The sequence below is a fragment of the Capricornis sumatraensis genome, chromosome 12 (genome assembly GCF_032405125.1).
Source record: "Capricornis sumatraensis isolate serow.1 chromosome 12, serow.2, whole genome shotgun sequence".
Taxonomy (NCBI): domain Eukaryota; kingdom Metazoa; phylum Chordata; class Mammalia; order Artiodactyla; family Bovidae; genus Capricornis; species Capricornis sumatraensis.
This window is the reverse complement of record NC_091080.1, coordinates 78,502,008-78,528,999: the sequence shown is the minus strand read 5'-3', so window position 1 is coordinate 78,528,999 and position 26,992 is coordinate 78,502,008. Positions and strand designations below refer to the sequence as shown.

General features: G+C 37.4%; 1 protein-coding gene across 1 annotated transcript; it reads right to left on the bottom strand.

Moving 5' to 3' along the window:
* Nucleotides 1–26,322, bottom strand: GPR180 (G protein-coupled receptor 180). The gene is made up of 9 exons (XM_068984722.1): nt 26,178–26,322; nt 23,908–24,066; nt 16,142–16,342; nt 10,470–10,650; nt 10,278–10,327; nt 7,140–7,297; nt 3,252–3,443; nt 1,301–1,378; nt 1–247 (listed from the first exon to the last, which is right to left on the bottom strand). The coding sequence occupies exons 1-9, from the start codon at nt 26,320–26,322 to the stop codon at nt 89–91; spliced, it is 1,323 nt and encodes a 440-aa protein (XP_068840823.1). The 3' UTR covers nt 1–88.
* Between the last annotated feature and the right edge of the window lie 670 nt (nt 26,323–26,992).

Genomic DNA, 26,992 nt, shown 5'->3' with positions numbered 1-26,992 from the left:
ACCACAAGTATGAAAAAAAAGTCACTGTATTTGGATCCTTATTGCACTCTGGTGAATCAATTCACTTTTCCTTAGAGAAAAGCAAGTATCAGAAGTGAGGCCGAGTTTTGTGTCCAGATGATATGGTCAGTGGTAGGGTTACTGAGGAAAGTGAAGAAACTTCCCAGAACAGACTATGGGACAGAAAGAGTCTGTAGAGAATGACCATGGCAACAGACTGGCAAAGGATAACACCTATTGTAATGACCTGAAAAGAAAGAAAGGGAATGCTTTACTGCATGCAAAAACAGAGAAACTGTATTCAATTTATCATGAACCTATATATACTTTATACATACATAAACATCACACATAAACTTCTATATACTTTAAATAAATATATATAAATAAAAAATTATATCTTCCCCATCTTTACTGAGGGTAAATTTTTAAAAAGAAATTTTCAATAGAAAAATACAACTAATGTTCAGGACTCTAATTGTTCAAAAGTAAAACTCTTTTTTTTTTTTTTAAAGTAAAACTCTTTTAGCAGTTTATAGATGTCACAATAAGACACAAAAAAATAATTTATGAAACCATTCTCTCCTCAGGGTGCATGCACTGAAGAAAGTAATAAGTAATAAGAAAGTAATAAGAAAAACCAGGCTCCTGGCTAATCTAGTAACAGGAATAAAGGATGCCCCGACCTGAATCTTGACAAGTACTCTAAAAGCCCTTTCAGAAATTCTCAGGTTGCTTCTCTGTCTTTGTAGACTAACTTCCTACCTATTTACCCTCTGTAAATACCTCAGGGTCAAGAAACGCTTCTGTGTTTTCTGTGTTTAAGCACATATGGCATTGCTTGTAAAGAGCTCCTGGCAGAACTCCACTTTGAAATGATGGAGTCATTCACCTAAGATGTTAGGTATCAATGCAACCAAAATGTGACATACTTGAGCATGGCACTCCAGTTGGCAGGGTGTTAAAGCAACTAGACTGATTTTTTTTAAAAGCAATCTTGATATTTACCATTATGCAGTGAATATTTTGAATAAATTTTCTTAACAAAGCTGTGTTTATATATTCTACAAGTTAATTTATAAAATAGTACTATGAGATAGGTTAAAATAGGAATAACAAAAGCTATTTTTCCATCATTTTGCTTATAAACTAAATTGAAATACTCACTGGTTTAATATTTTGTTTCCAAGTTTTATTTCGCAGAATCCAAAGAAACTACTGAGTGGACAAATAGGTTTTTCCTATTTAATTTCCCAATAAAGACTAGAAATAAAACTATTTGATCACGTATATTATTTACCTTATCTCTTTGGTAGTCATCAAAAATGACAGAAATGCACACAAGACCTGGATGGCACAAAAACCACAAGATGCAGCCCTGAAACAAATGAAAAATATGTTGAATAAGCGCAGCTGTGCCTCTGTTTTCATAATGTACCAGACAGAAAACATTACTAGCCTATTTAGGAGGTCTTCATTGATCTCAATTGGCCTGTACAGTAGAAACTGCAACAAAAGATAGAAATAAGTTTGCTATTGTTGTGACAATGATACTTTGTTTCTAATCAAATGGATGGTTTTTTTAGAAGTATTTAAAATCTTCCACCTTTCACATATACACATTTTGATATACTATGAACATGTTTAAACAAGTAACAAATCAATAATTGAGAAAAGCGAGGTACAAATGTGCAATATTTCTATAAAAGACATAAGAATATTCATTCATAGTTTCATATACATACATGAAGAAATTCTGTAAGAATAACACAAAAAACTGATTAACAGTGGCTCCTTGTTTGAGATTTAGTACAAAAGATGCTGGAATTAGGAAAGTAGGAATGGGAAACTTTTTAACACTTTTATTTTCAAATATCTATTTTCTATTTTTCCTAGAACATGGCAAAATATCCTTTTCCAAAATTAAATTTGAAATAAAATAATAAATTAATACTACTAGCTCTTGACATGGTTAGTACCTTGATGTTGTAAGAAAAATAAACAAGATGTATAAATATGTGTTTAGTATGTTACTATCTGTATAAATGCAAAGGAAAATATAAAATATTTAATAACATATATTTTTAATTCTCTGAAAAATAAATTAGGAACTAATAGTCGTGATTATGTAAGGAGGTGATAACTGCATAGATGGTAGAGAGGTGAGAATGTGTTTGCTACTCTTTAAATGCTTCTGGATGTCTGAACCTATTCAAATAGTTATATGAAAACATATAAAAATAAAAATTTCAGTTTAAGAAAAATTTTGGTACTGTTTAAAACATTGAAAAGAAAAATTTTAGTTTTTATACAACTGAAGTACATACTAACGTTTCAGACAACAGGCACTACTGTATCTGTGAAGAATTCCAAAGTGAAAGGCATATCCTTGCCTGTGGGATACACAAGAGGCCTGTGGCAGCGGCTTGACAAAGCTCCACATCAGGAATAAAGAAGGAGTCCTGGCCCTCTGTCCATAGCAGCCTCACTCTTCAGAGACTGTGGACTAGGGTGGGTGACCAAACAGCTTGTCAGAATGCGGTTTAGAGTTGCCGAGAGGATGGGTTATGGATTCTCTCCATCTGTATACCAAAAGCATTACCTTCCAGGGAGGGAGGCTTCTGTAACATGACTGCCCCAACCTCTCTCCTGATCTTTTCCTTTATTAAATGGGTACAGAAAAAAAAATCGATCTGCCTTTAGCTCTCACTGGCATAGGAAGGACATGGAAAGGGGGGATGAAGTCAACATGATCTCGTATGGACGCCACAAAATGGCTGAAGTGTAGCATGTACTCAGGCTCCTGGCTCCCTCTGCTTACCCTGAAGGATGGCTCTTCATGGTTCGTTATAAAACATTGCATAATTCTGGGAGTAAACAGTTCATAGTCAATTAAAAACTGCTTTTTTGAGAAATGCAAACAGCAATCTATTTTTTTATTAAAAAGTTCTGATACTATAGAAAAGAATGTAAAATCCCTATTGATCGAGAAATTACAATTCAAGCAAAACTGTCCTGCCAAAGATTACATGGAAACTACTGTTCCATGGGCTCTGTAACATGGGGATAGTATCATCTGTAGCTCATGAATTGTGAAGATTAAATGAGCTGAAGCCCATAAAGGGCTTAAGAGTGGTGCCTGGCACATAACAGAAGTTTACGAAGTATTAGCATAGGTTGCATACTAACTTCCCAGTAATGCAGAATAAAGTCGACAATGCAAAGAAGTCATTTTCTAAGCAAACCCATACTTTGGCAAAGGTGATGTAGAACTCCCTTTTGAGTGTACTTCTCTCCGATGTGATGATTTGGTAGAGTCCACAGCCTAAGGACAATGCTAGGCAAATTCTTAAAACGATAAGAAGGATCCCTGCTAAGCTGTGGTGCGAATGGTGACTGTGAGAACTGGTTTCTTCAAACTGTTCCCAAAGTAGCAAAATACTCTGCAAAAAAAAAAAAAAACAACACATATTTTTAGAGAAAAAAGTCTTATCTATTTAAAATAAAGTACTTTACTCAACTCTTTTATATATTCCCTGAAACAGTACATTCATTCCTAAGAGGTTTTAAGATTTATCTAACTATATAAGGTGTTGATGAAGTATGGGCAGTTTTTCCCCTCACTGACATCCCTAAGCTGGAGGAAGGGGCTTGTTATCAAATGAGACCATGCATCAGAGATAAAAAATACTACTGCTAGCACGATTCAAGTAACACATCTCTTATGATGAAAATAAGTTGAAAAGAGGAACAGAGTAAGCACAAAATTTCTTCTAAATCAATCTCTTTCTTACTTTAACACCTTATTATGAATCAAACTGTTCTGCATTCAAGCCTGTTATCTCAGGATAAAGTTTCAAATATCTCAGTATCTTTTATAATCCACAAACTAGCAAGTCTGAATTGTTGATTTCACTCTCTTTTTCCACGTTAACCTCTCTGGTTAAAGGAGAGTAGATTTTTTTAAGATTTTTTTTTTGATGTGGACCATTTTTAAAGTCTTTACTGAATTTGTTACAATACTGTTTCTGCTCTATATTTTGATTTTTCTGCCAAGAGGCACATGGGATCTTAGCTCTATGACCAGGGATTGAAGGCGGACTCCTGGCATTGGAAGGTAAGTGCTAGCCACTGGACCACCAAGGAAGTCCCAAGGAGAGTGGATTTTTAATTCCCTGGTGGCTCAAACGGTAAAGCGTCTGTCTACAATGCAGGAGACCTGGGTTTGATCCCTGGGTCGGGAAGATCCCATGGAGAAGGAAACGGCAATCCACTCCAGTACTATTGCCTGGAAAATCCCATGGACAGAGGAGCCTGGTAGGCTACAGTCCATGGGGTTGCAAAGAGTCGGACACGACTGAGCGACTTCACTTCACTATGGCGCCCGGGGCAGAGTTACTTTCCTTATGTGTTTGTTCACCTTTTCTCCCCTGTGGTTACTACACCAGTGAAAAGCTCAGCAAGTTCCTGATTAAGCTGTTCTGTTTATTGCTATTCAGTAGAAATCAGCGCCCACATTCCCTCCATCTTTACTAAATATCAATCAGTTAAATTATGATAATTTTTACCATCACACAAGTCATTGGTCCTCTGTGCTCCATTCATTTACCAACTCAGCCCTCAGAATTGAGTCTTCAGTGGCTTCCAAAGGATTTAAATGAAAACTCCATTACTAAATCTGATTTTAGGCTTTATGGGTTTACCAGCAACCACCTCCTTTCCTCATTCTTGAATTTTCCACCCTAATTTTACTTGTGCTATGTTCTTGCTAGGTGAACTCCTTTTTCCTCTTGCACAGATGAATTTCCTTCTTGGACCAAATATTCGATCTTTTTTGCACTGAGTTATTCTTCTACCCCACCAAATTATACCCATCTGATTCCTCAACATGCATTTCTAAACTTGATTTTTTACCACAAAAAAGTGCTATCACAGAACTATTATCTCCTGCTATATGAGGTGATGGATATTAACTGGCTAGGTTTTGGTGATCATTTCAAAATGTATATATATCAAAACATCAACTTATGTAGCTTAAATCTATACAATTTCTGGTTTTCAATTATAATCCAACAAAGCAGAAAAAAAATAAACATTTCCCATGATTCACATTTTTACATATTCATATGCTCATATTTTCACATATGTATGCTAAGGCTTGATCTGTAAAATACAGTGTACATATTTACGTGATCTCTCTTTGCCTGTCTTGTCCACCTAGCCTGGCTGTTGTTGAGGATTAGTGCCATGTCTAACACATTGTTCACAAATGCTTTCCTGGTGGCTTAGGCAGTAAAGAATCCGCCTGCAATGTGGGAGACCTGAGTTCAATCTCTGGGTTGCGAAGATCCTCTGGAGGAGGGCATAGCAACCCACTCCAGTATTCTTGCCTGGAATGCCCATGGACAGAGAAGCCTGGTGGGCTACAGTTCATGGGGTCGCAAAGTCAGACACAACTGAAGCAACTAAATTCAGCAGTCCTGTATTTTCACATACATATGCTAATGTGTGACCTGTGGAATATGATATACATATTTACATGATCTCTGTTTGCCTGTCTCATCCTCCTAGTCTGGTTGTTGTTGAGAAACAGTGCCATGTCTAACACAGTCTTCACAAATGTTCACAGAAAGTCTAAGGTAGAGTTATAATCTCAATTTGTATGTTTATGATAATGAATTTAAATTACAATGAAATAATGAAAATTCAGTTTTTAAAAAAGGCTACTGAGAAATGAGACTTGACCTTGATGTAACATTACTCTCCATAAACCCTGGATCAGAAATGTTAAGTTGGTAGGATCTTGTCCTCACTTTAATCACCTCCAATTCAGTTCTTTCTCATTAGCTCTCCCTTGCTGGCATTATCTTCTTTTCAGGTATAAACACCTATGATGTGGTCCCTTTCTAAATCAATCATGTAAATTCAATAGACCATCACTTGGTACTTACAGTACTAGAGGTATAGACATGGATAAAGCGCAGGCTTTACCCTCCACTACTGAGCTTTTCAATCTATTTAATGCATTAAAACAAATTATGATGTCCTAATAGAACCCAAGCGTATATTTCATTTTCATCTGTAACTTATACTGGTCACAAATCCAGTACAAATTTTTATGTTTATATCTTTCATCTAAATTTTTATAAATCCATTGCATATAAGCATACAGAGATCCTAGAATGTCTACATATCACAACAGAGGAAAACAAAGCAAGAGCAGAGAGGACCCTTCTAAGAGACCAAATTTGTTTTGGGTGTTATTTGCATTCAAAAACAAGATCCCCTTTTTTTTTATTCTACATTTTGGTTTTTTCTTTAATCTTATATTCACTTGAATTCTTTCATGTATAAAGTAGATTCCTGCCAATGAATGAATCTAAGATTCTTTAATTGACTGATTTAATACTCAGTACTTACAAAGTGTTAGAAAATATGAAAGAAAGCTCTTAATTAGAAAATGAGAATCTAACTGAATATTAAACATACTGTGCTTAAATACACTGATAGGAAGCTCAGATTCAGGTAAACTACTATGAAATTTTACAATCTACATATACTAGCACTCAGAAAATTAACAGGTTATTTGATCCATCACTCTTTTTTTCCATGTTTTTAAAAAATTGAACTGTAAGTGATTTACAATGTTGTCTTAGTTTCCCATGTACAACAAAGTGATTCAGTTACACATATGTACATACTCTTTCTCATATTCTTTTCCATTGTGGTTTATTACAGGATTGTGAATATAGTTCCCAGTGCTATACAGTAGGACCTTGCTGTTTATCTATTTAATACATAACAGTGTGTATCTGCTAATTCCAAGCTCCTAATTTATCCCTCCTCCACCCTCTTTTCCCTTTGGTAACCATAAATTTGTTTTCTATGTCTGAGAACAAACTCTGTTTCATAGATAATTTCACTTGTGTCATATTTTAGATTCCACATGTAAGTGATACTGTATAGTGTCTGTCTTTCTCTTTCTGACTTACTTCACTTATGATCTATCACATTTTAAACTCATAGTATAAAACAACGCAAATTTCTCATGGGTCCCGGGGTTCAATTTTAACAGGAGAGGTGTTCAAGTCTGCATTTTTGAATAGTATAGAACAGAAATATTTGGCTTCACTGCTCACCTGTGTTATGACCATGAATACGGCAATCCCAGTGGATGCAGGAGTAGAGTCCCACTGGAGAGGTCTGCTCTGAGACTTCTTCATTCTGACTATTGTCCAACCCATGCACAGACTCAGAAGTAGGTACAGCATTTGAATTTGGGAAGCGATGTCAAAAACTAATGGGAAATGAAAACCAAAGTCAGCTGAGCTTTTGCAATACAACAAATCTTTTCTTTTTGTGGCCATGCCACACAGTTTGTGGGATCTTAGTTCCCCAACTGAAGAATGAACCCACACTCTGGGCAGTGAAAGCTCAGAGTCCTAACCACAGGACCGCCAGGGAATTCCCAAATTTTATCCTTTTTGCATTGAGAACATAATTACTTTATTGAGCACAAAAGACAGGCACTTTCGAAAAGAAACTACCGAAATTCAATAATAAATCTAAAGAATTAAAATTCTGCCATTAAATTTGTAAACATTTCTGAAAATAGCTAACACAATGGCAAAACTCCTATTTTTAAAAATATATATGTACCTGTACATATTTTTAAGGCCAGCTTTAAATCTGTTTGTGTTCCTTATTTTGCTTAGTTTTTCTAACTACAATCTATAACTCACTACTTATGAAAACACATTTAAAATATAACTTCTGCAGTGTGGAGAACACTACATATTTCTGGGTTGTTAATGTTTTTTTGATGGCTGAATCACAATGTGAAGAATAGTTTCTAAAACTATTAGTAAGAAATCGCATGACGATAAAGAAACGCAGAGCTTCTGTGACATCCAATTATGCTGGCCTTAGTGTCTGAGTCCTGAAGGCAGATGAAGTGCTCCATGCATTAGCGTGAAGCGCCACCAGGCGGCCATCACTCACACTTCAGGGGCAGTCTGCTGCTGTGGAAAGGACGCAACAAAACTGCCCGTGTCCAGTTCAGCGCTACTGGTAAACAACCATCAGTCGTTTACCTCCACTTATTTATTCCAGAAGTTCTATTTATTGATTTTTTAAAAAAATTATAACCTTTCATCAAAGTGTATTTTGATATGGATTTTGGAATAAACATTTGATCACAATTTAACAAAATAAAACTTCCTTCAAATTGCCATTTATGACCTTGATATCTACAACTTCTCCTTCTTTTATACAAAGATATTCTTAGAGAAACAGATACAACTAGTTGTAGTATAATACTTATATTAAAAGTCACAAGCCAAAAACCTATTAATAATAGATCTTCTCAGATTTATTTTGACACATTTTTCTAACCCTAACCCCAATTAAAACTAGATACTTTACATTTAGGCTTATTTATCTGTAATAGTGAATTCTAATAATGAACTGTCACCACATTTCAATAATATGAGAAACATCATGGCCTTTCAGATTAAGGATAATTTATTTTCACCACAGATTTTAAATGACTGTGATGCTAATTATTTTTATTAAGCATTTTACAAATACATACTCAGTTACTTAAAGAAGTCAGCCAAAGGAATATACCTACATAAGTTGCTACTTAGCTTTTGCTATTTGTTTTTACAAATACAGGGTGTGGGGGGTACATTGATTTTCTGGTTCATTTCTGTGTGTACTAACTAATGCACATATTGACATAATATACTGTAACTGTGATGATAGGCAGAACACGGTGTATCTGTTCTTGGAAAAGCAACTAATTATAGACAAACTACACAGATCACACAAAAACCCCATCCTGTGGAATTTAATTAAAAATCTTGAAATTTTAGGGGCTGGTCTTGTGGTTAAGACTCCGCACTTCCACTGCAGGGGGCAGAGGTTTGATCCCTGGTCTGGGAACTATTAATTAGATCCCACATGCCATGTGGTGCAGCCAAAAATTTTTTTAAAAAGAAATTTTATCATTTAATGAACCTGTTGTCAGAACTACCAAAAATGAGCAATGTTGATTTACTGTAGTTTTTTTAAAAAAGACTTTTGCTTTTACCCTACCATGAAGATGCCAGACAGCCTGAAACTGTTTTGTCTACAGTAAAATTTCAAAAGTCCTTCATTTTAGTAATAGCTTTGCTACTGATGGGCCTCTGTATGCTTTGCCTCTCTGGACCACAATTTCCTCATCTAAAATGCATGAGCTAAATTATTTCTATGTTCTGTCCAGCTTTAAAACTCTAGGACTCTATTATAAACATCCTGAGTCATCTATGAGAAAACACGGGGACAAAGAAGGGTTCTGGTAACATCAAAAGAAAGAGAATCAACCTCTGGTCATGCCCAAGAGGTAACAGTATATACATCTTCTTCACAAGGAAAAGGAGAAGTTACAGAAGTTTTAGAATCTTAAAATAGGCAGCATCAGGACAAGCGGGTCCTGAGATGATTACAGAGATTACTGTAAGACACCCTATTAAAGAGTGAGGAGACTAGAAGAGAAACATGGAAAATATAAGGAAAGTAAATCCTAGAATGGTTGTGTATTCAGGACCTGCTTTTTTAGAGCAAATCTTAACTTGTTTTTCAGAACTGAGAATGACATATGACCTGATGTACCTCTGAAGTTCTCTTTTAAAAGTTATGATTATAGGAAATATTATTTTTTCACCATCATGCTTAATTGAAAAATTACCTCATACGAGTTCCTCTTATAAATCAAAGAACAAAGCTGAGAAGTCAGCTCAATTATAGGTTTATTCTATGGCTCCAGGTTAGAAATACAGAGAAAAAGTCAAAAAAGGGATGATAAAAGGGAAAAAAAATCTTTAGCTTTGTGGTCAGAAAATTAGGTCTAAGTCTTGGCTCTACCATCTACCAGATGACTGACATTTGTAAATGTATTTTCTGTCACTGAGCCCAGATTCTTTATCTGCAAAATAGGGATAAGCATACCTACTTCACTGAGTCTTTATTGAGGGTAAAAATGACAGAAAGGGCATAAATATGCTCTAAAGACAATGAATAGCTAAACACATTATCTATCCCTACAGAAACTAAACAGGATATGTGGAAACTAAATCTGTAATCTTATTTCCAGTTGAGCCAAATCTAATCAACCTCAGATTAAAAAAAAAAAAGAACTGTATTATGACAGAAAATAAGTGATGAAAAAGGAAAACATACAAGAAGCAGATAGCAAGTTTATGTTTTAAAGAAATGCTTAGTAAGATACTCACATTCTGCCAAACTTCCCATAAAAGGTACCCCTATTCCATCTTTGGAGTAACTGAGGAATTGAAGAGGAGAATATTAGCATAAATTACAAATGTGAACAAAATTATTCATAATCAAAGCAAATATAACTTTGGTGGACTAATTATGACTAATTAGACACAATGATGAACACAGTTTTAATGGTTTTGAGTTACCTGGAGAAATGAATGTAATTAGCGAAAGCTGAACCAGCTTGTAACAGCAATGCAGTTGTCAGAACCTTTAAAACCATGTGCATGGGTCCTCCTTTCTTAATAGCCTGCCACAATGACTGAGCATAAATGCAAGCAATCACAAAGTACACTAGGACTAGGAGGAAAAAGAACTCATGTAACCCTGTGAAGAGAAGAAAGGAACAAGCCAGTTACAGTGTTGGGTTGCTTTCAAATCTTCCCATCAACATATTTTCAGAACTTGTCTTTTAATTGGAATCATAGCCTTTATTTACTTTTGCAAGAGAAAAAAAGGAAAACCCGTTGAAACTTAAATAATCTTCTACTCTGGAATAAAGCCTTAACTCTGAGAGCACAGCTTAAACTAAAGTCAATCTATTAAAAAAAAAACAAAAACTACTGGTCAGGAAATAAGCCCACAGACTAACCACAAAATAATAGTTTTGTTTGAAAAAACAATGATTTCAACATTCAGTTACATATGTTTCTTACCCCCAAAACGGGTTTCTTCTGTAAGACATTTAAAAATAGACTTAGTCAGTCAATAATAGTTTACACACCCTGACCATGCTTCTCGAAGTGTGAGCCCTGGGCCAGCAGCAGCACCAGCACTAGGGACCTAGTTGGAAATGCACATTTTTGGACTCATCCTGCATCGAGGGTCTCAGAGACCCTTGGAGTGGGGACCAGCACTCTGGGTTTGAAAAAGTCCTTCAGTGACTCTGATGCAGCTAAAGCCTGAGAGCCACAGCTCTGGGATGGATGGAAGCCTTAAATTCCCACTAGGACAAAGGGTCACAGTATGTGTCATGACCAGAGCCTCCTTCTGAAGGAAAGGGCTTTCGTTCTGTCAAAGAGGAAAACCTATGGAGACCACGTGATTCCACTCCACAGGCGACTGAAACTAAACACCTGACCAAATGGCTACCAATCCAAAGACTAGTCATTGGGCAATAGCATCACTTGGTTCTCAAAGGTAAGAGGCTAAGCATGTTCTCTTGGGACATTAAACCACAAAACACAGAAAGGATGAAGCAAGAAAAACTTAAGTTGGAAAGAACTGATGCTAGGGCAGGTCACAGGCGTCGAGCCAGGCCATACTGAAATAAAGATTCTGAGTGAGCAGAAATTTTGAATGAGCAAAGGGAGTTGGCTGGTAAAGACAAGAACAAAGTAAATGTGCAGAATTTTTAAAATGGTGCTAGGCATTTAGTGACCTCTAGTTTCTACCAGCAACTTTTCAGGATGGTCTGCACACATTCTCAAGATAAACACTCGCTTTTCTGCATGAAGTGGAATCTTTCGACTGTGTCTTCATTTTTCAGAACTTTCAGAAAATTTTTATAACAAACCAGGGCAAGCTCTGAGTTTAACAGTTTACATATACTCTGTTACACTGAAAGTTAGTCCCAAACATTAGGGCTTTTATATTCTATCTAAATAACACTGGACACCGTGACAGTGGCTATGTAGACAGCTGTCTCTATTGAATCTGTGAATGAATAGTCTAAACTGCACTCACTTTCATCCAGCTGTGACCCCTGAACATGCTCCAATTTCCCATGTGGGATAAACTTCAAACAACAGAAGGAAATATTTCCATTATATGGAAAATCATTTTGGAAAAGTAATTCAGGAGATACAAATAGTAGGAAAAATACTCAATAAACAGTTCAATCTCAGTCATGTTTTAGCCATGGTTAGGAGAAAACAGAAAGTCTTTCAGCCACTGGGTGTCTCTCCTGCTCTTCGTACATAAATGCTGTTCGTCCACTTCCCTAGTACAGGTGAGAAAGCACGTTCAGACTTCAGGAACTTCAAATAACAGAATGGGTGTATGTTCTTTTAAAATTCCTGACAGAGAAGTAGAGTATTCTAGTTTTAGAAATAATAGGACCATAAGCCTGCGATTGTTAGAGTAATAGAACAAGGCAGAAAATAAGCTAAACATGTAACTGTGGGCTTCCCTGGTAGCTCAGTTGGTAAAGAATCCACTTGCAACGCGGGAGACCTGGGTTTGATCCCTGGGTTGGGACGATCCCCTGGAGGGCATGGCAACCCATCCAGTGTTCTTGCCTGGAGAATCCCCATGGACAGAGGAGCCTGGTGGGCTACAGTCCATGGGGTTGCAAATAGTCAGACACGACTGAGCAACTAAGCACACCATTATAACTGTGGGTCAGTAAAAGTCTTGATGCTATCCCGTGTTCTGAATCTGTTTTTGTCTTTCCTTCTTAGTATAAAGAAACATGGTATTCTACTTAAGTTTTTATTTATTTATAATACTTTACAGAATATTCATTACAAGTTAAGGTTCCAGGCTCTGTTAGGTTAGAAATGCACTAGAAAAAGAACATTCTCAGACTATTTATTGAGTAACCAGAATAGTGAGCCTCCCAAGTGGCTCAGTGGCAAAGAATCTGCCTGCCAAGCAGGAGACACAAGTTCAATCCCTGGGTCGGGAAGATGCCCAGAGAAGGAAATGGCAACCCACTCCAGCAGTCTTGCCTGGGGAATCCCATGGGGTTTCCCAGGCAAGAATGAGAAATCTTGCCTGAGAAACATGGACTGGTGGGCTGCAGTCCACAGGGTCACAAAGAGTTGGACATGACTCAGACTAAACAACAACTGCAACCAGAATAATAGAGGAAAGGACTTTTGAAAATAAGAAATATGTCACTAGCAAAAAATGTTTTCAGATTATTCAGAAAAGACTAAATGTATTTTCCATAAAAAGCTAACACTGTAACCAAATTACTTCATTGAGATAATATATTAAGTAACTTGAACAAGGACATTTGTCCTATACTTTGCTCATTGCATTCTGCATAAATTATTTACCTTGACTCTGATTCTTTAAAGATAAAACTCTGCTTTTGCACCCAGGGTTCTTTTAAACAAACCACCTCTACGAAAAAAGTCTGTTTCTTTCCTCTTCAACTTTACTTTGTTCTGCCAACATCCCTCAGAGGAAAGCAATCTATGTTCACCTTGAAACTAAAATCTAATTTTAAAACAAGTGGATACTAGGTATTAAGTCTTGCCTATACACAAAAGAAGAAAAACACTCTTAAATCACCATGCAATGGGTGACAAAGGCTTATAAGGGAATGAGTAGATTTTAAGGCAAACTCAATGGGAAGAAGCATTAGCAAAATTCACCGGGAAGAAAACTTTTAAGACAGCTTTAAAAAAATTCACCTCCGGCTAAATGATGGGAGATGGGAGAAAAGAGGGTAAGAGAGGGAGGGAGTCAACAGGTCATGGGGCAACCCCCGGAACAGTCTGGCCTACCAGTGATGTCTGTGGTCTCAGAACCCAAGGTCCATCCCACCCGCAGGTGTCTCAAGATACCTCCTGATGAGTCTAAACCAATTAGAGAAATTCCAATACTCTCTTTGCCTAAAGATGTACGCCTAACCCTAACCCTTTGACTTGTTGGTTTGCCTTTGTCTCCTTTCTGATACCTTCACTTAACATTTCTCTTACCATGTTAGATAACAAGGTCATGTGTAGAGTTCTGGCCAATGAAATGTGATGAGGGACCTTCTGGGAAAAGTTTCCTTGCTCTTAACAAAGAGACACTGAATTTGGCCATTGTCTAGATACAAGGACCAGATAACTGCAGTTAACCGTGAATATGAGGGAGCTGACAAAGCTGACAGTCAGAGGATTTGAGGTAGAGAAATGCTAAATAAACTGCCTTGAAGAAATCGCAGATGTTATCATTATGTAAGAGAATTAATTTCCTTATTGTCTATACTACTTGCAGTAGAGTTTTCCATTAAAGTTACAGAGCTAAAAGTAAGATCGATAACAGAGAGGAAAAAAGGAACAAGAGAAAATAATAAACATATCTGAAGTCTTAAAGACAGTGAGACGGCAGATGTGGAAGAGCATGTAATATTATTCCAAGAAAAATCAAGTCTACTTTAGACAATGATGCTTTAACTCTCAGGATTCTGTGCAACTTTTGGTCTCTACCAACTACAAGTAATTAACAACGATTCTAATTTTTTAAGAGGCGATTTTGGTCTCTACCAACTACAAGTAATTAACAAGGATTCTAATTTTTTAAGAGGCGATTTTATTTTATTCTACCTTGAGGCATGATATTCCTATGTAGTGTTTTGTCAAATAGCATCAAACTTGCCTTAGTCAATATTCAAAAAAACCCCTAAGTTCCTATGTCTGTAAAATATAGGAGTAATTGAAGTCTGGTAGATACATAAAATACCTAATTGGTTTGAAAGGAAACTATAAAATTTAATCAGAGTAACATGTAACATTAATTGCAGCTTTTTGCATCAGGTTATTCTAATTTGAACCTCTAAGATACATGGTTTAACAGTCTATTCTGAGTAAAAAGCATAGCAAATCAATTTTCTCTACTCAGGGCAGAAAATTAGTCAAATGACGAAAAGTTCCTAAACTGAACCTAATTATTCCCTGGAAACAAATTCTATACCTGAGGCTACAGACCAGGAAGAATCCTTCTGCAGGCTTTATGTTAAAACCAACACATTTCTAAAACAACATGGACTATGGACTTCTAGATAAGTGGGTTTGCACAGTAGAATTAGCTAAATGCCTCACTTCCACTCCAAAATCAAGTCTATCTCAGTCTCTGGGGGCAGACATCTATATTTTTCCCTAAGCTCTCCAGATACAACCCACAGCGGTGGGTTGAGAATTAATGAATTAATCCCTCAATGTAGAATTATTCAGATTTTAAGGTATCTAGATATTTAAAGAAAGAAATGATGAGATCCTTGGAAGTTACACCAGCTACCTAGCAATGAATACTTTTGAGTACTTATGGCACCTTTTAAAAATCAATCCCCACATAATAGCCTTGCAAAGAATCCCATGCTTAATGGAAATCCATATTATAGTGAGATTTTTTTTCCCCTTCATTTAAATACTCTTGGTGACATGACCAAAGTAACATTCCCCACTTGAGCAAAAGAAAGACAGATTTCAAACACACTGTTTAAGTATCAAATCAAAATCAGTCACAGGAGGAGATAGACCAGAAGGAGTCAGGACTAAGAACTGAGTCAGAACTTCAAATTCTGTCAACCTAAAATTCTGATGAAATATTTTATGGGAGTAGATTTGGTTTCAGAAAACTTCATCAATTTTGATCATTCCTAAAATGGATGCAAGCTCCAAAGTAGGCAACTCCTAAGAATATTCAAATACACTAGTGAAGGACAGCTATATGAAGTAATGGAGCTTCTATCCTACTTAATCACTGGGTTGCCTATTTAGACTGCTCAGTTTATCAGCATTCTTCTGTTCATAAAAATTAAGCTAGCTTATCATAAAAACAGATTTTAGAATGCAGAAACTATAAACTATCCATAATCCTAACAGCCAAAGTATGGAAACAATCTGTTCATATTTTTGTACTTCTTTGTTGATTCTCTGCATTTTGTAACATAATTGAAATCATACAACATAAAATTTCCAGTTCTGCTTTTAAACTTAATAGTACAGCTGTTACAATTCTATAAGAAGGTTTATTTAACCATTTCTCTACTGTTGGACACAAGTTGTTTTTAATTTTTCAGTATTCGAATAACACAACATAAAGATTCTTGGGCATAAATCTTTTTCTACACTTAGGATATCTAAATACATATTCTTACCAGATTCTCCAGCACTGAAATGATCAAACGGGTTCCCTTCAGCATCCGGGTTTAGTAACATCATTTCAAATGGGATATCTTCCACCTGAGAATCCTCATTGCCCTCTCTGCATGTGTACTTATCTGCATAGAACACGTGCCACTTTTGTGGATAAGGAATCTGGGACACTGTCAGGTTATGTTCCGTCTGATTCATGGCCACTTCAAAGAAAAAAAAAAATAGCACTTTCAAAGCAAAACTCTCAAATGTATTCATTGTTTTAGTCACACAATCAATTTGAAATTAGAATTCTTTTGTTTAGTTCTTATTGCCTCAGCAATCCAAATCCTGATGTATATTGGAGTAAGTTTTGTAAGTCAAAAAGCAGGTAAAAATATTGTATTTAACCAACCAAAGGAATCACTATAAAAGTTCTATGAAAATATGTACACTGAGTCATTCTGCTGTGCACCTGAAACTATCACAACATTGTTAATCGGTTATACTCCAATATAAGAAAAGTTCTATGAAATACCACAAATGACTAGAAAGGTTTCATTGAAATCCTGAATTTCAATTAAATATTTCTGAAGTTTTCAAGTAAGTGAGCAATACTAAAAAATTTTTTGTTGCAGTGGTAAAATGTCTACACAAAAGTTATCATTTTAATCATTTTTATGTGTACAGCTCTGTATTAAATACATTCACAATGCTGTATAAACCATCATGGTGACATTTCTGAAAATTACTTATTTGAGTTATATTTAAATATGGAGCATTCAACTTTGGAAACTATTATATCGAAAAACTATGGCTGACAAACACCTTCAAAAGATTGTCCAAAATCTCTGTTTGGTTATTCCTTTAAAAGGTACTCAAAGCAGAAAAATAGAAATTACAGGAATATAAGAGTTGTTACACTGGGTCAGATCTACATAATGTATTGGGGGGTAGAAACTGTTGGCCTCACACAGACCTGTGCTTGAATCTTGGCTCCAATATTTACCTTCTATATGACTTTGGGCAAGTTACATAAGCAATGACACTCACTTTCTCCATCCAAAAAATGAAGATAATACGTAGAGCAAAGAGCCAATGCAAGCACTAAGTTATACACTCAGCATGGTTGCTGAATACAAGTTGTCCTTTTCCTTTCTTTAAAATAAAGTGATTACACTAATCAATGGTTCTCAATCCAGGGTAATTCTATTCCCCTGTAGAGCATTTGTGGAGAAGGGAATGACAACCCACTCCAGTGTTCTTGCCTAGAGAATCCCACGGGCAGAGGAGCCTGGAGGGCTACAGTCCATGGGGTTGGAACGAGTCGGACACGACTGAGTGCCTAACTCTTGCACTCTCTTGTAGAGCATTTGACAATGTATAGGGACAGTTTTGTTGTCATAGCAGTTGAGAACATACTTGAAGCGAGGCAGTGCTAAACCTCATGCAACCCAACATAGTCTCCCATGATAAAGACCTGTTCCTACCCAAAATGCCAATAGCACTCCCTTTGAGAAACACTAAATGATGTCTGAGATCCCTTCTCAATCTAAAACTATGATTCTGACCTAAGAGAAACTCACTACCACCGTAAGTGTGGTAGGAGAATGAAGTCTCAAACACCACGTGTAATAAAGACAATAGGAGAATTAGAGGGGCAAGTCTTATAACCTTGGGACTCATCATATAAATACAACACTTAACCTCTCTACAAGTGTTTCTTCAGTAGAAAACTTAAGACACTTGCTCTGTCTGACTCAGAATCCTTGTGAGGAGCAAAGGAGACGGTATATGAAAATCCTAAGTGAAGAGTCTGATTCTACACAAAGTGTGCTTAAAATATAGGATTATGATAGGCCCAATTCCCAAGTCCAGACTGCCCCCACTGCATGCCAGCTAGTCTTGACCTTTTCCTCAAGTGAAAACACAAAACTTTTTAATAAATAAAAGACATTTCTTGAGATAACTGTGGAAATTTGCACATGGAAAAGATTTTAGAGGATACTATGAAATTGTTCATTTTCTTAGATGCAGTGATGGTATTGTTATGGTAATATTTATGGAGAAGAATGTCCTTACTCTTATGAGGTGTCTGCTGAAATATGGTGAATTGCTCAACACACCCACAGCTTATTTTGATTTCGGTTCAAAACAAAAATCACACACACACACACAAACATAAAGCAAATGTAACAAAATATTAACATTATTAAACATAAGCCAAGAATATTCAGATGCTGGTTGCACTCTGCTTTCAACTTGTATGTATAAATGAAAGTTTCCCTAATAAAAAGTTGGAAAAACATTTGTAAGTTGTCTTTATCACTGAGACAGGGACTTATCTAGACAGGATTCAAATTTGGAGGACTTAAAACTTTACATTTGGGAATTTCATTAATAGTAGTTAAAAGGGACAAGATGATTTTGCTAAGAATACCACAGCATTGGGTTTTTTTGCTGTCTTAATTTAGCTGACATTTATACTGTTTTTCTTAAGGCACAGCTTCTAGGGGAAAGTAGCAAGGACTCAAATTTCTGTTAAATATTTGAAGACCTTCAATAAGAATTCAATATACGATCAACAAGCAGTTCAGAAATAAGGCTTTTGAAATGTGCAGCTTGCAATTATATAATCTGGGCTTATTATATAAAAGCTCTGCTGTATTGAGGTTTTATCACTTCCATTTTTTCTCTTAGATAAAATAATATAAGAATTTAACCATTATATTTTCATCAATATACTTTTTGATGCTTCATTTTAAATTACCACATCATAAACAGACACTGGCTTGAGTTTTTGTCTTGCTGCCTTTTTCAGTAAGCCTAGGAAATAAGCCTCTTGACAAAATGCATGTTCATTGTTTTTGAAACAAAAGACTATAGCACAGCATGTTCATTGTATGCTGATACAATTAGTACCTCAAATATTAACAAAACTTGAATTGCAGAGAATGGTGTTGAATGGCTAATTGCCCAATAGAATTATAAAACGAAATGAACACTGTTAACAAAATTACTCAAAATAATAAGATACTAACACTTTTAAGCAATTAATAAAATATACCAAATATACAAAAGGAAATATATGCATATGATATAAAAAGACAATACTGAAAATGTTTTATATACAAAATTACATTTAATTCTTGTTATCTGACAGCAAATTTCTTTTGCATAAAACTCATTTTCTGTGCTTTAAATATCTTCTTTGTTTGCTCTAAAAAAAAAAAAACCTACAAAATACTTTTCACCATTTAAAAAAATCTGATGGTTTATGTCATTACTGAAAGAGAAAAAAGGAAGACTGAAAAATAATTCTTCAAACATTAATTTGGGGAGAACGTATAATCAAAGCAACATTCAACACTGAGATTTTTCAAATCTACTAATCTTTTCATAGTTCATGGCAGCAATAAGGTTTTACATAGGAATCAGGCACAGTTAATGAGCTCACCACCAAGCAGGTGAAAGGCTATTAATACTTAAAAGTCTCATTAATGGTCAGGAAATGAGAATTTTTTTAACAAGGAATTATCTTCAAATATGTGATACTACTACACTGTCATTAATGTAAGGATATGCTTTTTGTTTCAATACATCAGAGCTTCTAGATAACAATATACTATAAATATGAAAATAATATGTGAAAGTTAGAGAATACAGATATTGTTAAGACTTGGCTTTAGTTACTGGAAAAAGAACTGATTAAATATGTAGAAAGGAATATATATGCCATCAGTACTTAATTTATTTCAGACCTTCAAATTTAACAAAACAATCTTCATTCCTCAAAAATTCCTGTTTCCTGAGATCTTCCGTTCCACCAATTTCAAAGAATACCCTTCACATAACAGAGTAGGAAGAGGAAGGGAGAATAGAAAAAGAAACAACAGCAAGAGGTTTTATAAATTATAGCTCTCTATACATGCAACTCCACCTAAAGGGTCATAATTAGAATCACAGCATTTTAGACTTTTAGGAACCTTGGAGAAAACTAGTCCAACTTCCTTGTTGCACAGATATGTAAAGTGCAGGTGAAAGATAACAAGATCTTATTACAAGTTACTAACAGTGATTCTCAGTTTAGCGGTCTTTCCACTGCACCAAGTCTCTCCATATACATAAGTTCTGTAACTGAAGGTATTTGACTGATATAAAAATTATGTTTTTGCAAGTGTATATACAATATGGTATAACATTGACCATGTAATATAAGAAAATAAATCGATTCCTATAGCTCAAAGCTTTAAACTGTCCGATCAATTTTTAACAGACAAGCAAAAAGACTTTAGGGTGCCAAATACAAAGAAAATGACCTACTAACCAAAAAACCCTCAAGCACTAAGCTGCATGACAATTCACCCTACAAATACTTAGCCAATGCTTAACTGAGCACTGTAGTAAAGTAATGCTCAAAATTCTCCAACCAGGCTTCAGCAATATGTGAACTGTGAACTTCCAGATGTTCAAGCTGGTTTTAGAAAAGGCAGAGGAACCAGAGATCAAATTGCCAACATCCGCTGGATCATGGAAAAAGCAAGAGAGTTCCAGAAAAACATCTATTTCTGCTTTATTGACTAGGCCAAAGACTTTGACTATGTGGATCACAATTCATTGTGGTAAATTCTGAAAGAGATGGGAATACCAGACCACCTGACATGCCTCTTGAGAAATCTGTATGCAGGTCAGGAAGCAACAGTTAGAACTGGACATGGAACAACAGACTGGTTCCAAATAGGAAAAGGAGTATGTCAAGGCTGTATACTGTCACCCTGCTTATTTAACTTATATGCAGAGTACATCATGAGAAATGCTGGGCTGGAAGAAGCACAAGCTGGAATCAAGATTGCCGGGAGAAGTATTAATAAACTCAGATATGCAGATGACACCACCCTTATGGCAGAAAGTGAAGAGGAACTAAAAAGCCTCTTGATGAAAGTGAAAGAGAGTGAAAAAGTTGGCTTAAAGCTCAACATTCAGAAAATGAAGATCATGGCATCTGGTCCCATCACTTCATGGGAAATAGATGAGGAAACAGTGGAAACAGTGTCAGACTTTATATTTTGGGGCTCCAAAATCACTGCAGATGGTGACTGCAGCCATGAAATTAAAAGATGCTTACTCCTTGGAAGAAAAGTTATGACCAACCTAGATAGCATATTGAAAAGCAGAGACATTACTTTGCCAACAAATGTCCGTCTAGTCAAGGCTATAGTTTTTCCAGTGGTCATGTATGGATGTGAGAGTTGGACTGTGAAGAAAGCTGAGCGCTGAAGAATTGATGCTTTTGAACTGTGGTGTTGGAGAAGACTCTTGAGAGTCCCTTGGACTGCAAGGAGATCTGATCAGTCCATTCTAAAGGAGATCAGCCCTGGGATATCTTTGGAAGGAATGATGCTAAAGCTGAAACTCCAGTACTTTGGCCACCTCATGTGAAGAGTTGACTCATTGGAAAAGACTGATGCTGGGAGGGATTGGGGGCAGGAGGAAAAGGGGATGACAGAGGACGAGATGGCTGGATGGCATCACGGACTCGATGGACATGAGTCTGAGTGAACTCCAGGAGATGGTGATGGACAGGGAGGCCTGGCGTGCTGCAATTCATGGGGTTGCAAAGAATCGGCCACAACCGAGCGACTAAATTGACTGACTGATGGTGATTATAAATTCTCTCTCTCAATCATAATGTAACTAACACTCATACTTCTTACCACAACCTGAGTTTCACATTTACTCACAGTGACCTGATCCATACCCTTAGCAGCCTTAAGCGCTGTGGAGAGTGTCAGGATTTTGGTCCCTTGATTTATCACTATCACTAGTGCCTAGCATAGTATGCGAAGTATTGTGAATAAATGAATGAACAGGTCAAAAGAGCCCTTCTGCTCTCACTGATTGATTTTATACCAAATAAATATAAACTTGTAACTATAACAAGTACTGTGGAAGAAAACAGGCTATAAAACCTCAAGTGTTAACTTAGTGGATGGAAGAGTCAAAGAGGAAGAGCAAACAGAGGAAAAGCCGGTGCAAAGGCCCAGGCGAGCTCTGAAACAAAACCAGCACTACAAACAAAATGAGGCCGAAGTGGACAGTACTGTGAGATGAAGCTGGGGGTTAGCGGCGTTAGTATCAGCCAGGCTCGGATGGCTTTCCTGATCAGGTTAGGAGGGTCATCTCTCCTTGTGCAGTAGGAACCCACTGCAGTATTTCAGGGTGTGGTGAGGGTGTAAAGGTGAGACGATCAAACCTGCTTTTCTGTAACTCTGGTTACAGAGAGGGAACAACACAGCTGCAGTGGCCAGGCAAGAGACTATGCCCTCCTGGAATAACACGATGGGGGTAAGATAAAGAAAAGTAGATGAATTCAAGAGATATTTAGAGGAAACTTACTAGACGGGAAGGGGATAGAGAGGTTAAAGAGAGGAGTGTTGGAAGACTCCTTGGTTTCTAGCTCATTCACTGGCTAGATGGTGGTGCCAGTGTCTCAAACAGGGAACACTGGAAGAGGACCAGGTTTGGACGGCATGGTGGCGGACAGTACGAGAACTGGGAACTGACGGTCAGAACTTTTTATACTTGTGTGGAACACTTAGCTGAGCAAATTGGTGTAGAAAGGCAAAGAAAACTGACAATGACCTTTTGTATGAATTTCCCAGATAAGTTCTATAATTCAGGGTTGGGGTAAATAAGTAACTGTCTCTTTGATATCTGAATCTAGTCACTCAGGCTTCTTCAGCAGACTATCAATGTCATCTCAGAAACCTAGACAAGAGATCCCCACAATAGGCAGTGATGATATGGGACCTGTACTCTCATCCCTACTCAGGCTATGAGGGAACCAGACATCTGCTGACTGACCGCTAAACTGAGAATCACTGTTAGTAACTTGTAATAAGATCTTGTTATCTAATAAACAAAGAACGGATGTTTAGAAATAGCAGTGCTTGACTGACTAGACTAAAAGAAGACTCAAAGACTCATCAATATGTAGAACATGGTGGAGGAAATACAGGGCAAAAGGGGAGAAAGATAATTCCCAGTTTTTCTCATGGATATCCCACATTCCTAACTAATAACCAGTTAACTTCCAAGGGGTGGGATGGGTAGCACGGCATAGGCTCTTCATTTCTGCCTTAAAAATACCTGCACTCACTCTGGATGGCAAACACCCTGAGGCATGGGACAATGTTGAAGACAACAGACCAGATCAAGGATTCAGGCAACCAGAAAAATAAAAGCAAAGCCTCTCCAGAGGTGAACCTAGCAGTTTACAAATGATGTGGTCCTGGGATAATCCAAAATGACACACTGTGGCACCGTGTGACTGGGTCCCAAGTATGCCAACAGCATATTGCAAAACAGTTATTACTTGGGGTAAATTATACAATTAACTGAGATAATGCATGCTTAGTGTTTAGCTCAGTGCTACCAGATAATAAGCATTCAACAAATTTATAATCATTCACTCCCTGCTGCCAATGGGTCAAAATACATCTGCCATATTGGTAGGAATTATGTGGCCTGTAAGAAGTCTGAATGAAGGAAAGTATACCTTTATAAATTATCTGCATATTTTTTTCAAATATTTTGAATAAGAGGGAAAAAAGTCATTCTATCTTTTGACCAAAGAGAAGATTAGTTTCCTTAAAATTTGGCTTAAAATGTATTAGGCAGAGTGTGGTGTATGCTGTGCCATGAAACATCTTGATATGTAAATACTATACTCCTAACATTAAGGAGGAAAAAAAATACATAATGATCAAAGAAAAGGGGAAATACTCACTTGTCAACTGAGCTTTGGATAATTTTTCACTACAGCTATACTCAGGACCACCTTCCTGCAGCTTTAGCCATTCCTGGGCTTGGAACAGGTAGAGTTTAGCTTCCTTTCCAACAGCTACTGCTATGTTGTTGATTCTGACACACAAAAGAGCGTGGTCACCTGGGACATTAAAACAAAAACTATCAATTTGTTTGATCTTGTATGGAGCTGAAATGGTAGGACAATTCAATAACTCTATTTATCAAAATGGGAATTGAAAGAGCACGATTTTTCTTAAATCTCATTTTAACCAGGTACTTCATATTAGAATGACCATCCCATTCAGACACAAGTCAAGTGATTATTCACATTAATTATGCAAAACAATACGCTGTGTTTCCTTATACTTCAGCAGATAACTGATTCCTTTTCACTGAATAAACAGCCACATCTGCTGTAGGTAGACATGCACTGTGATAGAATTTCGCCTCATTTTACAACCATTCCAAATCTTTAACACTTGTTTATAAATTATCTTTAGAAACGTCCTGTCAGTTTCTTTTGGTTTTTAATATAACATGGATGCTAATATTTAATTATTCTTTTACTATAAAAAGCAACCTTATGTATAATATAGCAAGAAAGTTTAAATAAATGAATTTCAGATACATTTGACATCTGTGACTTTTACATAGTAATTTTCAGAACAATATATGTTGTAAGACAACTATACAATGAGCCTTGTTGCACACCGCAACTACATTTAAGGCCTAGAAGAGAAATGGCAAAAAGTAGGTCCCTCTAGGGAAAGGAAGGTCCCTCTGAGTAAGGAAAAGCGAAGCAAGGGACAGTTTTTTCATCTTAAGATCTTTTAATTCTCTTGTTATTGTTTTATACTATTATCACTTTGACAAAACATTTTAAACAAATTTATATGCATAGTGTGCATCAAAAAAGCATTTAAGTCTCTGACATAAACTCATCACATTATAAATTATCAACATCCTTAAAAGTGATTCTATCCCCTATTAACATTTTGAATCATATTCTGAATTACAATTCCTAAGTATGGTCTTGGTACTATTATTTTACTGAATTCGAATTCACTGAAAACTGATAATAGTAAAAACACACACAAAAAGAGAAAGTGTGTATGTTAATATAATTGGAACACTCTATTCCTCAATCTTTCCTCAGAAATCTGGATTTATTACTTGTTTGTCCTTTATATCTATCAGGTAACCATCAGTGAAATATCTGGGCTGTCTAAGCCTGTTTGCAAATCATGAATAAGCCATATCATAGCTTCCCTACATGCCACATTTTCCGACACTGTCCAGATAGTGCCATTTATCGCAGTGACATTACTATCACTTGCGCATGCCACACACGGCACAGCCAAAAAATAAATAAGTAAATAAAATAAGGGTCTTAACCTCATCAAAGCAAATAATTATTTTAAATATAGTAGTAGTCAAATTAAGAGTACTAAGAGTAAGTATCAAGAAAAACATTCAAACTTTGAGGGTGCAATTGAAGCAAAAATTAGAATGAAAGCAGATTCATTCATTTAATAATTATGGATTTTTGAGGGAGACCAGAAGTGAAGAATCAAATGCAATCTCATTTTAGAAGGGTCACATAGGATACAAATTAAGAAGCTTCCAGGACGCTCTTACGTGCATTTCCGTCAAGTTCATTCTAGGCCTCGTGGTCCACAGTAAAGCTAGGGGAGTAACCAAACTATTACAACAATTGTGACAATTATAAGACGTGGTGAGGAGGGGAATCCTAAATTTCTGTGCTGCAAGCAGGTTTTAGCAAACTGATACTAAAACAAAACGGACAAAACCCAGAAAATCTCAGTTCTGAAACTTGTGTTCACGTGTAATTACGGTGTCTTAGTGTACACAATCAAGCTGACAGGAGTGAATAAACGATGCTTCTTTGAGCGAAGGATCTCGAAACTTGCAGCAGGATAGAGAACAGCACATTCGTCAGCACGAGAGGATTGGGGAAACGGTCTTTTAGGTGCAGGATACAATCCCTCATGAGGGAGGGAGCTGACGAGGATCTGGAGGGTGCAACAGAGGGGTTGGTCATAAACGCATCCCACGATTCCGGGAAGCCGCGGTAGGGGAGACAACCGGCGACAGGGGAAGCGCAGGTAAGCTGGCTACAGTCCCCAGCCTTGCCGCTGCCAGCTCCAGGCTCCCAAAGGGAGGAGGGGAGAGAAGGGCCCGCGGGATGGGCCCACGCGCCTTTATCCCTCTCCCCGGCCCCGAACCTACCGTGGAACTCGAAGTGGCCGATGCTCTGGCCCTGAGCGTCTCGGGCTGCGGCGCTACTGAAGCTGCCCCGCAGCGTCTTACCCTGGCTGCCTGGTGGCCACCAGCAGCAGGTGAGGGCCACGGCCAGCAGCCGCAGCCCCCCCATCCCCGCCTCCTGCTCGGTACCCACACCCCAACCCCTAACCGCCCGCGGCCACGGCCCCACGTCGACAGCTCAAGATGGGGGGGAGGGGGATGATGGGAGCAGGACCGGCATCGCGGGCCCGCCCCCAGGAGACTAGCAGCCAATGAGATGGGCCCTTCCGCCACGAGCCAAGGATATTCACCAATCAGAGGCTGACATGGGCGGGACTGCAGATACTGGAGTCCCATCACTCCCCGGCCAGTTGGCTAGTTCCCGCCTTTTTTATGGAGACACAGGAGGATGTTGCTTCTGGTTACGGAAAAATTATTGCCCTCCTCTCTGCCGCGCGCGTGGTGCCACTGCGCCTGCGCCTGCGAGTGGCATCTGCCCGAAAGGTTTTCCCGTGATGTGTGGGTTTCGGAAAGAAGAAACACACAACAGACCATTTCTGGTGAGGTGAGGAATGTTCCACCCAAGAAAGTTCTATGTGCCCAATTTGATCTCTCAAAGGCAGGAAACTGTCCCTGTCCACAGCTTAACGCCTGGCCACTCGGCACCTCCAACCGACTTTTCCCTCCTAGGTTTCCTGTCTTGTGTTATGCCATGATCCAGCAGGCCAGACAGCTGAGACTTGTAACAACCGCTCATCACCACCCTAACCTCCACCCCTAAGCTCCCTGCATCCAATCAG